This window comes from Pygocentrus nattereri, chromosome 2 (genome assembly GCF_015220715.1).
Source record: "Pygocentrus nattereri isolate fPygNat1 chromosome 2, fPygNat1.pri, whole genome shotgun sequence".
In the NCBI taxonomy this organism is placed as follows: Eukaryota; Metazoa; Chordata; class Actinopteri; order Characiformes; family Serrasalmidae; genus Pygocentrus; species Pygocentrus nattereri.
In genome coordinates, this window is record NC_051212.1 from 28576802 (window position 1) to 28594200 (window position 17399).

At 39.1% G+C, this 17399-nt stretch overlaps 1 protein-coding gene across 1 annotated transcript; it reads right to left on the reverse strand.

Annotated features, from left to right (window-relative positions):
• Positions 1 to 10594: 10594 nt before the first annotated feature.
• On the reverse strand, positions 10595 to 16949 carry phf23b (PHD finger protein 23b). Its single transcript, XM_017686368.2, has 5 exons — positions 16388 to 16949; positions 14978 to 15009; positions 14775 to 14867; positions 13980 to 14595; positions 10595 to 12242 (listed from the first exon to the last, which is right to left on the reverse strand). The coding sequence occupies exons 1-5, from the start codon at positions 16413 to 16415 to the stop codon at positions 12049 to 12051; spliced, it is 963 nt and encodes a 320-aa protein (XP_017541857.1). The 5' UTR covers positions 16416 to 16949; the 3' UTR covers positions 10595 to 12048.
• Positions 16950 to 17399: the final 450 nt, after the last annotated feature.

Here is a 17399-nt window from a genome sequence, read left to right on the forward strand (position 1 = left end):
AAAACAAAATTGTCTCCCTGACGTTTCTGTAATGCATTCCAGAAATATTTCACACTTAAATATTTTCCTCTGTTTTATATGTTCAGTTTAGTTAGTAGAGATAAAAAAAATCATATATTATAAAAATCATATACATCATATAATCATACATATCATATAAAAATCATATATTACAGTCGAATTGTTTTTTATTTTTACTCTAGTATGTGAAAATAATTCACTCTCAACTATTTATGTATGAAACATGGATTTTATTTCAACTTCTATTGTATTTTATTTCTTTTGTTGGAAAGTATATGTTTAATATCACTAAATATAAAAATATTTCCAAATGTAGCTGCACCATCTTATATTACAGAGGTGCGCCAGTGTTACTCTATTCCAGGTTCCTGAGTCTGATCAGCAGCTCTTGGCTGTTCCACTGTCTCGGCTGAGGGTCAGAGGCGACAGAGCTTTTACAGTCGCAGCGCTGAAGCTTTGGAAGTGCCTAACACTAAACATGAGGTCTGGTCCTCTGTCTCCTCTCTTAAAACCAGATTAAACACCTGTTTTTATTGTGTAGCTTTTTAAACTTTCTTTGTGATTGTTTGTGTATTTGCTGAGGTTGTCGGCTTTGGACTGTTTTTGGATCAGCTGTGCACAGCATTTTGGTTTTAAACGTGCTCTACAAACACTTCCTAAGAACTTACTATTATTCTTCGCTACAAGTCAGCGATACAGCAGATATAATGTTCCTAATGCTTAAGTAATTCAGAAATGTAATTTGGTTGTTACTGAATGCTAATATTTGAAGGTTGCTTTAAATTGAAAGCTCAGAATATTTATATTTGTTATTCTGTGTAAATGTAGCTTTTTAACACCGCATTTTTAGCAACCATCCCCGTAACACATACCAGTCAGTCCTACAGTCAGGAGTGTAGTCATGAATGCACTAATTCCAGGAAATGTTTTCTGACATTGCAAACGTCTGTATTATAGTGACAGTGTTCGGCTGGCTTTGCTGCCAGTCAGCGCCGCTCTGTCCTACATTCCTTTTGTTTTGTGTGGAAAAACGCCGGCCATCTAAAATGGACAATTACTGGCAAATAGGATGAAAGTGACAAAGTGCTCATAAAATAAACCATAACTGATAATAAAGGTCATATAGTCAAATGTTTTAAAATGATTCCAAGGCTTTATTGTTTTTATGAGGAACAAGAAAGGAAAAAAACTCTCCGAACCCTGAAGAAGGCATGAGAATCCACGCATGGGCATTTTCACAATCCAGCTAGGATATCTTAATATAAGGAGTGCTTTAGTTTGGAGAGTTTTTTCGGTCTTTTTCACTAATTTTTTTTAAATTCCCTTAGCATCAACGAGCACCTGATCTGAAAAAGCTTGCCTACAACTATCTCTCCAAAAGAGCTTTATTGTCTAATGGCTCTCATCAAGAGCCCATCAAAAGCAATCAAACACATAATATATTTACATTTGATTTAGTTCAGTTTGTCTTAAGTTACTAATGTGTGTACTTTACAGACTTCCTGTTTCCCCGGGAAAAGCTCACATCCATCAGCATGAGGAAGGTCAAAGAACTAAAAGCAGAAATGAGGCTGGTCAAACAATGGGCACGAAAATAAGTGGCTCCTCAAAACACCAATAATACTGTCAAAATAGTAGTTTAAGAAAATGCCCCCACTGGAACGTATGGAGAAGAGCACACGATCCTGATTAAAGAGGCAAATAGTCTAAAGAAACATGAAGATCGGTTTGTCTTTGGGGCGTTTATCTAAAAGACAATATTAGATACTGTTCTGAAGAGCTTTAGAGGAAACCTTTACTGAGCGTGGATACTGATGTCAGATAAGACCAAACTTTGATTTTTTCGACCGTATGTTTAGCTTATGAAGATGGTTGTATATACTGCTAAGCGTTTTATACCTAAAGTAAAATGTAGAAAAGCAGAAGATCCTGTAGTCTTGCTTTTGCTGGGGCCTCAGTGAAGATGCAGCGTATAAAAGATAAAGCAGTAGCAGCAATAATTCTTTTCAGTTTATTATGGCAAAAATGTCCAGAATGACTGATTTGTGAGGCTGCACTTCAGCCAGAGGATCCTAAGATCTAACCAACCCAATGAAGCATCACAGGAGAGAACTCTGATTCGAGCAAGGAATGACTCCAATAAGTACTAAGAAAGCATAATAGTAAATCCTTTATTATATGGATTCAGATTTCTATGAACAACAAAAAGCAAGTTTCTTGAAAAGGCTAGAGATGTGATAAAAAAAAAGTCACACTAAACATGGAAAAAACACTGATTATACTTAGACTGTTGTGTAATATTTGTGTTAGATATGCTTCCTGTTTTTTGCTCATGCTGAAAAATGGATACAAGAATAACATGATTATTAATTTTTATTTTTTATTTTGACCACAAGTTAAATGAATTAAGGGTGGTGTCTGACTTTTGACAGTGCTGTATGTATATATATATATATATATATTCTCAGTATATACATAGATTTTATGTATCATTTGTGTCAATATTACCAGAAAAAATATCTCATGAATACATCTTTGATGACAAAGAAATAAAAAAGTAAAAAAACTTCAGTCATTCTTTTCCTTTCTGCTCAGAAAGTAAATGTGTGAGCCCCTCCAATTATGTAACTTAGAGCCCTCAAATGTTCAGAAACAGCCGTGTTCTACTGTAAAATGTAGAATAAAGAAAAATATATGTACTTATTTATAATTTAAAAAAATATACACACACACACATATATTTAGAAAAATATACTTGAACTAAGCTGAATTGACCTACTGCTACTGTCTGACACCACAGGATAAAAGCGATTTAGGGACAAAACATGATTTTCATTTCATTTTAAAGCGCTTTAAGCGATGCAGGTCATTGCTGTGTTTCAGAGTTAGATAATCAGGAAATCAGGAAGTCTCCTTAACGGCAACTGAAGATTTTTCTGGATTAAAGAGCGGAACACTAAACAATTAAACTAGCCTTTTTACTTTTTTCTTCCAAAAGCTCTATGTACTTATTTAGCAAAGATTTAAAGCAGTTAATGACAAAAAAGACTGAAAGCAAACACGTTTCTCCTGAAAAATACATAATCAGTTATTTACACAGTCAGTGTATTTACACAAATCAGTATGTTATTGTTTATATAAAAAATAACTGAATTTCTTCTTTTATTTGATGCCATGCATGCACTTATATACATATACATGCACACACTTAAAATAGGTCTTCAAGGGTTCTTTGGTAAAGGCTATGGTTTTATTTAGAACCATGAGTTCTATACAGAACCTTTTCACACTTAAATGGTTCTTTGCATGGTGAAATGGTCCTGCAGATTGTGTTGTATATGGTTCTATATACAATCTTTTTGAAAACAGTTCTATATGGCACCAAAAAGAGTTCTGCTATAGTTATAAAGTCAACAGTGTCCAACAACAAAAGAACCATTAGTACTACATAACACACTTCTGCACATTTTAATGCACAATTATTGTTTATTTACTGGAAAAAGAATACATAAAATGCGGCTTGTGCAAAAGTTAGTTTTACACACATTTTAAATTTAAGTTGTTTTTTTTAACCAAAATGTTAAACTAAGCAAATAAGTAGAAATTGTGTGGAAAAATATCATATTTAGGTTTATTCCCTACCAAGGATGTGTTACCTTATTTTCACATAGAAAATCAACATGTCAGTAGACTGGGGTATTCAAACTTTTGTATACAACTGTGTGTGGATACCTGTTCATTCAATATTTCTTCTGAAATCAAAGGTATTAATAACGAGTCTGTTCCGCTAATACAGCAGTAACAGCCTCTACTCTTTGGCAAATACTTTACACTGGAACATTGCTGTGAGGATTGGATCCACAAGAGCATTAGTGAGGTCAGGTATTGAAGTTAAGTGATTATTTATAGATCATAAACTTCGCTCCAACTCATCCCAAAGGTATTGGATGGAGCTCTATTACTCTAGAGAACTCAGACCCACTACTCCACTGCCCAAAGCTGGGGGGCTTTGTACCCTTCTAGTGACACTTGGCAATGAATATGGTGACCTTATGCTCATGTGCAGCTGCTCCAGAGCGAGCGTCCCATTCTCTTACCAGTAGGTACACCTTAAAGAAGCTGCATTCACTAAGTAGAGGTGTCTGGACACTTTTGGACATTGTTACATACTAAGTTTATTATAATAAACTGTAAACTGTAGAACAGATTGAGCTGAGTGTGGATATACAGCTTTACAGACAGCTGTTCTATATTTGGCTCTGCTGATCACTCGGGGTACTTATAGGGCAGAGACCTGAGGGTGGGGGATGGCAGAGATGATCATGCCCACGCACACACACACTTTCCTTTCTTTTCTTTTTTTTTCCCTCCTTTTTTGGGGGGGTTCTAATTAGAGTAATCGGCGCCAACCTAACTGGGCTCAGACTGTGTTGACAGACTCCTGGGCGGGCTCGTGGGGCATGTGTAGTACATAAAGTTTATTTACACCATTCTTTATCTGTCAGCGGCCTCTCAGTGTTTGGTGGTCCTGGAGGCCAAAAATAGCATTAATTAGGATAGGGCGGGAAAAGAGGAAGAGAGAAAACGTGTCGAACGGCTGGTAGGCCATCCACAAGGCCTCAGCGGCTCTTTTCTTTGTGTGTGTGTGTGCTTCATGCCTACCGTCCCTAGTGAACGACGAAGGTTAGATGAGAATCCAGCGATGAAATTGGCGAAACAGCATTATCAGATACTCCAGCTGACCACACACAGACACAGGTCGCTGTGCTCTTTCATAACCTGGAGTTACTATCAGCCAATAAATGTGCATAATTATAAATGCTGATGGATTGTCAGTGGGCATGTGACGGAAAAAAGGAGACACTTGTCCTGAGGGAAAAAAAGCGAAGATGAAACATTAAAACTAGATCAGGTAGAGGTTTGTGGGAAGTTAATTTCTCTTGTGTATCAAACAGAATACTGTACAGCACTCTTAACTTAACTGTTACCACAGTTCATGGCTTGGATGTACAGTTCTAGGAAGAGCCTTTCATTGCTATTGAAGTTTTACATTATATCTACATTTTCATTGTATGTTATTCTTTCCCCAAGGTCCACTTATGTTTGTATGGGTTTATCAACTGAAACAGTCATAATTTATTTTTCCGTGACCATTTTCCATCCATCCACTCTTGATTCTTTACAATGAAACAGTTTTTCTTTGTACTGTGACTTTGACTTATATGCAAATGAGCTCTATTCTGATCAGCTGCCTTGTATTGGCCTCACTCAAGAAGCAGTCCAAGCTTAAACACTCCTTGTAACTTCAGCATGAGTCAGTGGGGCTAAACCGATGTAAGCTGAAAAGGCTGATGTATATAAATGTTTCACAAAAACAACAAATTCAAAATGTGATGTTTTTGCAACTTGATCCATCTTTGTGCTGTTGAACACAAATTTTGCATCTCCTTTTTTGCTTTTTACAAAGTTTGAAAACACCATTTCCCTTTTGCATTGCGTTAAAATTTCAGAATGAATGGACAAACAGCAATGCTTCAAAAACTTCAATGAAAAAGTTTTTTTCCCACTTCTCCTCTAAGCGTTCTTCTATTGTTACAATGTCAAGCTTGTAACAATAGAAGAAGCCTTTTTGGTGCTATATAGAATTATTTTCAAAAAGGTTCTATATAGAACCATCCACAATGCATTTTCCATCAGTCTGAAGAACCATTGCATATTGCTTTAACAGTGTAATGTTCAGGAGGTTTTCTTATATATTACAGCAGTAATATATTGCTGTACAGACAGGGGAGTGGACTGAACATTTTAAGACTTTAGCAATGTTGACAAACGACATCAAACCTTTATATAAAACAGTGAGCATTTTTTGTGGTCCATGACACTTTTTGTGGTTCTTTACACTCAAATTTGGAACTCAAATGGTTCTGTAGGGAACTCAAATGGTTCTGTAGGGACTCCCCCATTTCATGGGGCAGTCGTGGAGGTTAAGGATCCAGCCTCATGACTGGAAGGTCGCCAGTTCGATCCCCAGAGCCGACAGCACATGACTGAGGTGTCCTTGAGCAAGACACCTAACCCCCAACTGCTCCCCGGGCGCTGCGGATTGGGCTGCCCACCGCTCTGGGCAAGTGTGCTCACTGCCCCCTAGTGTGTGCGCTCACTAGTGTGTATGTGGTGTTTCACTTCAAGGATGGGTTAAATGCAGAGTTGAAATTTCCCCATTGTGGGACTAATAAGGGTCTCTTAATCTTAAAAGTGCTTCTTTCATAGAAATGAACTCTTTGTGGCACCTTTTTTATAGAGTGTTCTTACACTCACAAAAGTCAAATTTCTAATTGTTATAAAGAACCTGTCTCTTTGCATGATGATCATGCAGTATAATAGTAGTAACTGTAAGTGTCAGATCAGGGTGTCCAGTCTTGCTCCTCGAGATCTAACAGCCCTGTGGAGTTTATCTTTAAACAGAAAGGTTGACTTGTCGGACCACACGCACGTTTCTATTGCGCAAGAATTCTAGACGCATTTCTGGACGTTGCTGATGTATGACTTCCGCTGTGAATATTACAGTCTTAACATGCATTTTGTGAACGCAGCGACAGACAGTGTGTATTGACAGCAGTTTGTTTCCATGTGGTGATATCGTTCACAGAAACATGGCATTTTTAATGCAGTAGCTGAGGCGTCAAAGGTCACAGTAAACTACATTTGTTGTTTTTTAGCCTTTTCCTTTACACACACAGATATTTTTTAATTATGCACTGTAGCAGGTGATACGTCTAAAATCCTGGATGAGAAACAATATTTTAAAACTGTGGGAATATTTGCTGATGCATTTTTGGTGAACTGGTGAGCCTCAACCCATCCTTACTCACAAATGACTCAGTCTTTCCTGGATGCTCCTTTTACATCCAAACACGATTCCAGTACCTGTTTAAGATTACATTTGTTAACAGTTCACAATGTTTCTAGTCCTAATCTGCTCCTGTCCCAGCTTTTTTGAGACATTTCAGAATGAGCATATATTTAAAAAAAACAATATTGGTAAAGTAAAACTGCTGTCCAAACTTTGTTATAATTGGGTTTGTTCCTTTTCTCTATGAATCCTGTTTAAAGGACAAAATATTATTGCTGCAAAGCTATCATAAAAAAGCTGTCCTAAACTGTTATAAAACCATGTCTCAGGCAGTGCATTCGTAAGCATTTCAGTGATAACTTCGAGGGAGGTAGCTTTTGGAGAACATAACTGCTTTAGTGTGGTTCCTATCACCACCATTGAACAATTCTGAGTCTGCAAGTTTTTCTAGGACTGAGCGTTTCACATTACACTACTCACAATGAATGTTTATATAATAGCCATTCATTATGCATACATTTTGAAAATATTGGTGGAATTCCCCTTTAAGTTCTAACTAAGTAGGTAAGTAAATAAGTAAGTCAGTAAATAATTAACAAGGTTCCACGTTTAAATGTCTTCAGCTTACAAAATGAACTTCACTGCTTAAGCACATTATGGAGTCACTGGAGTCAAATGTAAAACATAAGCAGAGTATTATACATACTGGCCAGTAAAAGTTTGGGGACAGCTTTGTTTTTTTTATTTATTTGCAAATGATGTTTAGAGTAATGCTTACTTTTCAATTAAAAAAAAACAATTTACTAAATTCTTGGATATATTTATCTTTAGCACTCAGCTTCCTGCTCATCACAGGGTCCTCCTTGTCCTGAAGAGCAGGTTTTGCCTAAAAAACCTGATAGTTTCTTTACTAAACTTCTGCAGCTGAAGGGTTTAGTACTGATGAGAGCTGACCTCAAAACGAGTGGGGATTGGTATTCCTGAGGTAGCACTTCTGCCACTTGTTCCTTCAGTTTTGCAGCGTTTGCGAATAAAAAAAATGGAAAGAATCTAAACAGATTCATAGTTCCTGCTGTATGACTGCAAACAAACCAAGACAATATGCTCTGTTATAAATAAGATTTGGAAACCTTATGTCTCAAAACTTTTTTGGGCAGTGTATTAAATGTAGGTCTACGTTCTGTTACCGTACCAAGCAATATACTAAATACAGTTATGTGCAAAAGTGGATTTTGTGGATTTTCTACGTTGATTTTCTGACACTCTACAGAGAACAGGTTCAAATGTTATTTTTCTGCATATGACTGTGCACAATATTTATTTGCTAAAAAAAAATCATAAAATATGAAATGGGCCGTAACGTCCGCACAGGTCACATTTTTTTATGTTTTATTTTTTTCCCAATACCTGAAATACAGCAAATAAACAGTAATTGTGCATTTAAATGTGCAGACGTGTTTTAACTTATTTTCACTTAGAAAATCAACAAAATTAGACCACGGCGCCCAAACTTTTGCATACAACTGTATATGCATCATTGGAGTACTTTTCTTGATGTATCTCAACTATATTGATCAATGACAGTTGGTCAGTGACAGTTGGCTCCTCTTACATTGTTTCATAACTAAACTACTGCATGCTGAAGGTAAATACAGTGCACTTGTTGATCTATTTACCTTCTCTATCCAGATTAAAACTGTAAACAGTTTTCTCCAGCACGTTCTCCTCTTTGCTTGTTCTTGAACTGGAGGGTGGATGAAGTCACCTCTCACACCCACCCACCCAGTCCATAATCATCCTGCCATCCTTTGCACATATAAACCCACCCCAGCCTCATGCCTACAAATACCCAAAGACACCGGGGACGGCATCACAAACTGACTAAAGGACTGACAGAGCAAGTCCGAGCTGCTGCAGACAACTGCTGGAGAAGAAGGTAAAGTAGGAAAACAATTCCTGCTCTGAAATCTTTCTCAGCCTGAAACTGGATCTTTTGCTTTCATAAAACCTACTTTTAATGGTTGAATGTGAACTGTAGATTTGCACTGCATGTCAATGCAAATGGAGACCATTAGATTTTTACCCATAGTTATGCACATTGGTACGCGCTATTAATGAAGCTGTGAGAACATGTAATGATTGTTTGTATTTCCATTGTGTGTTTTTTCCAGATGTTGCCTTACAAGTGTTTGCTGCCTGTTTTGGCTTTCTGCTTAATTGATGAGCTCTATGCGTTCCTGCTTCCAGACCGTCTGCAGTCAGCCAGAGTGAGTGTCACTGGGAAAGCTGATGTGCTGCAAGATCACTTGTGTTCAATCTTTTTGTAGTGGAGCATGATTGCAGGAATAGTTTATCAATTTTAGTCATATTTGTCTAAAAAAAACAACTAACCAAACAAACCCACAAAAAAACAACAACAAATAAGTAAGTAAATAAATAAATAGATATATGCATGTTCTTAATATCAGTGCTGTCTAAAAAACAAAAACAAATTAAATGTTAATGTAAAGAGTGTTTTTTTTTTTCATTTTGGAGCATTTCTACTGGTCCATTATATTTTCACTGATGTAGAAAAATAAAAACAAAAATTATTGTTATTAACTCTGAGTAGTGGAGATATTGTGCTCTAAGTTCTATAATACTGAGACTACAACTATGTACAATATCAACAGTATTTCTCCATGTATTACTGCGGTCTTTAAGCAGTCTTCTCTCTGTATCTCCCTCTGCAGAGGCTCAATCGGGATGTGTCCTCTCACCTGTCTGAAATCTCTGATCTGGGTGAGTTCATGCCAGATAACTGGGGGGACATGACTCAGGACTGGGAGCCCAACCCGGCCAAATCTGTCACTGACCTCTCCCCTCCTGTGGAGCACATTCCAGTACTACCCAAACCCCAGCAGCAGCAGAAAAAAGAAAAGAGGTGGGTGAAGACATTACGCTAATACACTTCACACAGATTCTTACACAAAGCCCTTTTCTTTATAGTTGGTAGTATTTGCATCTATATATGTCAAAAGAAACATTTTAATCCTAATCTCAACTGTTTTTTTTTTCCCTCACAGCAGGGCGAGGGTCACTGTCCCCCTGGACCGCATTGGTAACTCCTATCTGTCAAGCAGATACAGAAATGTGAGCATTTTGAAATTCTGTGACTAAATCCATACAAATATTGCATTTCAATATATACGATGTAGAGGATTCATAAACAATGTGTAATTGGATTATTTGAGCTTGATTATTGCTTTCTATTGCATTGGTTGCATCTACAGTGCAAATGCTGACCACTTCATTTCTTTCAGGATGAACCGGAGGAGCAGGAGGGACATCTTGATGACTGATCGTCTATCAATCATGAAGACAGTATGACTAATGTACAATATCACCTGGACACAAGCAGATTAAGCCTAGTCCTGAACTAAAATATATGAACAGCGGGAATTCAAGTTAAAAGCCTTTTAGTCGATGGTTAGGCTTAATATGTATCCAGAAGACTGTATGTAGCGGTTTCTGTTCTTATTTTTAACCTGTTATGTTTCAAGGTGTTCTATGTCTCATTGTCTAATTTATTTCTATTTAATATCGCCCTCTAGTGGTATGCAAACTGACAAACACTGTACTTGTGTGCCTATGCGAATTAAATTTTTTTTTTAACAAAGCACAACCATGCATGCAGAGTTATTTCAGAAAGAACACAATTACTCAAGACAGAGTTTCTGATAGGATCCCCAATAAAGAAAAGTTTTTATTTCTTCAGGTACAGTTAAAGAAAACATCAGATGCCAAAAATATAACATTTGCTTGGCTTTTCTCTTTGCTTTCATATATGTACAGTTCTCAAAGGATATGATATTTACAGAGTAAAATAGGAGAGGCAGGGGGAGAGTCTACCTTTTTTGGGGATTTCAAGAAACCCCCTACCCCTCCAACAAACAAACAAAAAAAGCAAATGTCAGAAAGAAAGAAAAAGAGAGAAAGAAAGAAAGAAAGAAAAAGAAAAATGCCACAACACGTGCAGCACATACTCTTTACTGTACACAAAAAAAAGAAAAAAAAAAGAAAAAAAAGAGCTGGTCTCCAAACTACTTTCAAAGGACAGCTTGTGATGGAAGAGTTACACAATATCTACTATTCCGAGTGCAATCTCAACCAGTTCTTAGACAAGAGATTAAAAGCCAATTTTAGCTTTTTTTTTTTTTTAAAAACAATAAATGAACAACCAAAAAAATTAATTACAACTATTAACTCGGTGTTAAAGAGCTTCAACAACCAGGCGGCTGCAGCAAAGCTCTGACACCATTCACGCAAAAGCCTCTCAAAAAGTAAACCTTCCTTCAAAAGTGAACCAAACAAAAGCAGTTAACGCACAACGTACGCTCTAGGCAGGCGGAGAAGGATGAGGGTGAGATAAATATTCCATTTTGAAAGTTAGCTGAATGAATGAGGCCCACAAAAAAATGGACAGCAGTGTCTTTTGGAGATTTTTTGACAAATCAAATCCAACAAATAAATGTTCCCTCTCTTGAGCACTGAGTGAACTGGAGTTGACAGTTAAGTGCTAGTTAATGACAGGACTGCCATGGTGCAGCTGAAAGGATCAAACACTGAGATAATAAAGCGCTAGTAACCTAGAGACCTTTGCACAATGCCTAGCTGTTAATATCTTGCGACACAAATCAAAATGCTTTAGTTAGAATAAAAATGATGTTGAGATCAAAGATCGATATGTCTAAATATGATAAGTAAAGCAGTTATAACCTGTACATGGATAGTTCCTTCATGTGGATGGGCAAAACTCAGCCTCTGAGGATGTTCTCTCTATATTTTAAAAAAGTTCTCATCTGAATACAACACCTTCTTCTAACTCTGTTATAAAGCCTGTTATAAATAAGAGGTGAAGCTTCTGACTATCAGACCGATGTGACAGTCACGCAGATGCATTAGAGACTGGTTATAAAAAAGGTTTGCAAATAAAAATGGAGATATTACTCTGATGATTTTAGTGATACTGATGATTGTCAAATATGTTAATCATTCTGTGACATGTGCAGGAGGGACACCAACCATTTCTGACTTCAGAAAAACATTCTTTCACAAAAAGCAGTGTTGTCTTCTCATATTGGATTAAAAAATGAAGGACGGGAACATTTAGGACTTGAGAGAGAGCGTGTTCTCTAAGTGTCTTTTTTATGGCTCAGCCGTCGAGCATCCCTGCATTTGTGGCAGTAGAAGATGTCTGGGACGTTGGACTTCTTGATTTTCGCGCAGGACAGGTGCACCCATATGCTGCATTGGTTGCACTCGATCATAGGCCGTCCAGCGAAAGGCTTCCCACAGTAGCAGGTGATTAAGTCCCACGAGTCGTCACCTACAAGGCAGAGAGAACAAAAGTTAAAGCCATAGATATAGCTGGTATTTTAAGAGCTAAAATCATGTCCCACCTGAGCCTACTAAGCAATCCGCAGTTCATAAGTAAATATTATAGTCAATATCTTTTCTTCACTGGATGTTCATAATGAAAAAATGACTATTAAAGTGGAGACTCTTGGCCTAAAAACTCAAGCAGTTCACACACATACACATATTGCTATTTTTAGAGCTCATTTATTTTTATTCTCTACTTACTTTTATAGATTTTATAGCCATAACAGAGCAAAATGGTTTATACTACATGCATCTGTGACAAAAGTGAGAACTGGGAAAGTGGGGCAATTATGGTAATCAACTTCGGGAGTTCATGTTTAGGAGAAGCAGTCTATGTTATATCGCCCCCTACTGACAAACAGACCCCAAAATTCAAACTGTCTTAAAGCATGGCACAATACCATCAAGTTTGGGTTGTGTGTTGATGGGGGGGAGGGAGTGTTTGACACCCCTCTGCATCTCAACCAACTTAATCAAAATGATCATTCTAACTCAGACCTGCACCCTACACCCATGTGCCAGGTTAGGCAAGGCAATAAAAGCCTGTGGATTTAAAGATATTATGTGACACCACCCACTAAATATTTTTGGGGTATGACTGCCATGATGCTACCAATTTAATTTCTTATTATTTCTTCAAATTCTGATACCTGATTCGACTCTCAAAACTGTGATAGCCAAGCATTCACTTCACTTTAAGCACTTTTTGCACAGTTTTAAAGCATAGATTTTTGGAAATAATCAAACTCAAAACCTAATTAAAACATTTGCTGCACAGCACCACTCAAACATTGCCTGGGACGCTTTTCAGTAACGGCCACCTTGTAACACCAGTCCAAATAGACACTTGTCTATGTGGTATAGGACACGGCTGTGAAAGCAGTTTTGTACAGACAAAAATCTAATACAAATTTCTGGGCCCTTCGGAACTTTATACCCAAATGACCTCATAGGTTTTACTATAAGATCCAACCACTGGTAAGCCTCAATAACAGAGAACCTGGGTTAAAGCATGCCAGCAAATACATAAAAACCAATTAAACAGAGTAAGACAAAGTTATGGACATATAAGGATTAATTTGAAAATCCTATGGAAGTAGGACTGTGCACACAACTACTACACAGGTCAAGAAGTGGAATGCTGTTGATGGGGCCAATTTAGTCATCCAACCTAAACCCCATCACATATTTACTGACAACAGGATTGCAGGCCAAAAGCCTCCGAAACAAGCCAGAACTAAATTAGCTTCGTTTAAGGCCTGGTAAAGTATCATCAGTGAAGACAGACAATCATATAGGCCGCAGATCTCAACTGCAAATTAAATTACAGCATGTATATTAAAAAAAATAAAAAATAAAAATCACTAGCGTAAACGAATTTATTTATCAATCAATTTTCAGTCCTCCAAAATAAGGGGGGGTGGGGTTAAAATAGCTGTGTAAGGGTTAAAATTGATATCCTTTCACTGTTAATATTTCATTTTAAGTCAACCCTGTTTCATGTGCTGCTGTACAGCCAATATTTGCATCCCTGTTCAATTACTCACAGACTGCACTGTACACAAAAAAACTGGAACATGAAATATCACTGGAAAATATGCAAGTGCAGTCATATGAACACAAGCATTCAGGCCTGAACATTTATCCATTTCCATCAGATCGATTAGGTAAAGCCACTCACCTGACTCCACCATGATATCCTCATCCGCTATCCATGTCTCCCCTTCGCTGGAGCTCATTTCTGCCTCTCTTGTTGCCTCCTCCCTTTCAGCCTTTGCCAGGCTAGTTTCTTCTGCCTGGAGCCCATGCACCGGCACTGTTGCCCGGCCCGAGTGCTCCTCACCCTGGCCAAGGCCAGTTTCAGAGTCTGTCTCACTGGGTGCCGAGGCTTTAAGCTTCTTAAGGGCTTTAGACTGCTTGGGGTTTTTGCTGCGTTTGATCCGGGCGCGCTTCTCGCCACCGCTACTGCTGCTATCTCCTGCACCCGAGCCAAGAGAAAGTCGCTTGAGCTTCTTGTCCTTCTTGCGCTCGGCTTTGCTGCCTGCTTGACCCTTGTAAAAAGGATCCTTTAGTCTCATTTTGTCCAGCAGAGTGCTGTCAGAAGGAAGGCGGCGCATGCTCTTGACGCCTTTGTTCGCACGAGCTTTCCTCACAAAGGTGTGAATGGTGTGGAGGTCTGAGGTGCCATCCCCCCAGCCTGCTGCCATATTGGAGCTCGCACTACCTCCCATGCCACTTTCACCTGAGGCGCCAGAGCTGTGTGGAGAACTGGAGGAGGCTGGAGACCATGGTCTTTCCTATGAAGAGATAATAATGGATACTGGAATAAATGGACAATGGCAAGTCAACTTGATAAATCAGAAAATATCTAAACTAAATCACTCACTGGCAGCAACCTTCAGAAAGAGAGATCAGTGCAGGAAAAAGGTTCACTTAGGATGAAAACTTTAGAAACAAGCAACGCTGTGGGACTCACCTCTTTTGGAGATGGGATATACCCAGCATAGGCCAAGACAAAACTACAGAATTTGTTGAAGTCCTCCACAGTTCTCTTTCTTCTCTCTGGTGGCTGAAAGTTAGAGTAACATTCTCGGTCACCATTACTGATTCCCACTACCATGACAACACCATGATAACGACTGCTTACTGAAGACGTTAAACTCAGCTGGTTTCACTTACCAGGGGCTCCGTTTTGCATTTCAGCAACGAATCTGTTGAAAAGAAGAAAGATAGTATTGGTTGTTTAATCCTGACACGCCGCCACAGATCATATGGTCTACGTTAGGATTCTGCCTCCACTTTATGTCCGTGCGGGTGGTCTACGTTGTTAGCAGGTGGCTAAAGACGCTAACCTTCACCAAAGCGAGTCTGATAAACGGGGAGCATTTCAGTAACACCAGGAGACCATCTTAGCCATCCTGGCCAGCTCACACGTTGCTGACTCGAGTCTGCGTTTACTCATATTTTCGGGGAACTGAATCAAACTAAGTTAACTTATAACAGCGGTACTCCACCTGAGAGACACCCACTGGATGACCCATCTGCCGAGTCTGAGCTCTCAGAAAGACTATCGATCATCACACACCGCTTTATTTTTGACGTACAGGCGAACGTTAGCTTTAATTAGCAAGCTGGCTATTGAGAAACGACAACAGACTTTCCACTTGGACTTGCGCTTTAACGACAAGGCGTCTGGAGACAGAAAGGCAAGATACCAGCTGCAAAACGCACGGCAAACCGTCAGCAACAAGTTCATTTGTACCAACTACTGTTAACTGTTTACCACAGAAGTGTTTATCCCCGTAGCTGGCGCCTCTGCTAACTTAACCTACTAGAGAAAAAAGCTAACGTTAGCGCGCTAAGCACGGCTAGCTACGCCTCGCCCTGTGAACGCCACCTGTTTGAAGAGCTAGCAAGTTTGAGTAAAAGGCAATTAGCTGTTTGTGCTTTAGAGCAGTTCCGACAATATTATACACGGTTATTAGCTAAGAAAGCGTGAAAAGCAGCTTCAAACCAGCAGCTTCGCTCGGTTCCGTAGCTGAGAAAAAGCAAGGCATTCGTGGTGGTGAGTGTAGCCTCAGTAGCTAGCTAGCTAGCTAACTCAGCTAAGCTAACTTAGCTGACTCGCAAATGAACACTTCCTACATGAGGCGCATGTAACGTTGTTCGGGGGTCCCCGAGCTCTTTTTTGTTGAAGAAGTTCAGACAACATGCTTATCTCGCTTTCACGAACCGCTTGTTAACAGATTTGATCAGAAATCAGCATCAGCGCTAGCGCAGCACATCCATATTAACCAACGTTAACGCCAGCTGGATGACGGGCTAACTACGCTGGGTTACACTTTAAACTGAAATTAAAGAGCATTGCGCGTCGCTCTGGTGTCAGATCACAACATTCATTAACACAAAACTCCCAAACCAGAGAATTCCCCATAGCCACTGAGGCAGAAGGTAATGCTACTTGATTTCAGCTGTGTGGTCAGTCGGCTTGCAGCCTCTAAGTGGCTAATAATAGCCGGCTAACAGACGGATGATTAGTAATGATACAGAGCTAACTTAGTTCTACATCCACGATCCTTTAGTCCTTACCTTGGTGTTCAGACATTATCTCAAGCATTGTCACCTCAGCTACGAGGTCCTCTCAGCTTCGTTGGCACTGTTCAGCGTCTCTTCACCGGCTTTGGGCGCAAATCCCCCCAGCCGGCGACGTGCGGAGCAGCTAGCTGACCAGCTAAAGCTAAAAGAGGCTCACACTTTCTCCACACACAGGCGACAAAACAGGACGATTGTTCTTCGTCCGTCGCGTTATGAAAGATTACCAGACAAACTATACACGTTTTCGCTTTTCTTGGTGTCCGGAATTGTATAATTTAACTTTCTGGTCTGCGATGCAGTCAGCCTGATAATTTCTCCGTCACGGTGTTGCATAAATAATCCTGGCAGTGCAGACAGTTTGATAAACTTAACGCCGTGCAGTCCGAGTCAGCGAGCCTTCCGGAGACGGCAGATTAACCATATTTTCTGAAGCCATCGTTTGTCGAAACGATCAGATAATCAAGCCGATTTTGGTTTTAAACAAATGTAAGAAGAGAGAGAGCGAAGTTCTCCGAAATACGACTGCGTGTCGTCCTCGCCGCGCCTCGCTCAACCCGTCCGAGTCAACTGATTTCAGTGCAGGAGCGCAGCGGCCTCTGGCGGTTAGACCGCGCACAGCAAACGCGCTCTCAGAGGCTTATGGGAAATGTAGTTTGAGTGGCAAGAAGCGTTTATTTGAAGTGCCGAACAATTTAAAGGGGCCATTCGAAGAAAATGCAAATTTTTATCAGTTTTGTTTTCATAAAAGAGTTTGGATATTGTTTTAAACACTGCTGAAGTTTCAAAACCCACCATATACTCCCCAGTCCACACGGTCCTTATGTGGAAGATACAAAAACAAGCAATTTTGAATCAATTGTTTTTGTAATGCCATTGCAACCATATCTAAGAGATAAAGAGAAGTTGGAAAATAGTCTGACCATATGTCACCACTAGACGACTGATGTCCCATACTCAAAAATAAATAAATAAAGAAACACACTGACAGAGAACTGACAGATGCCTC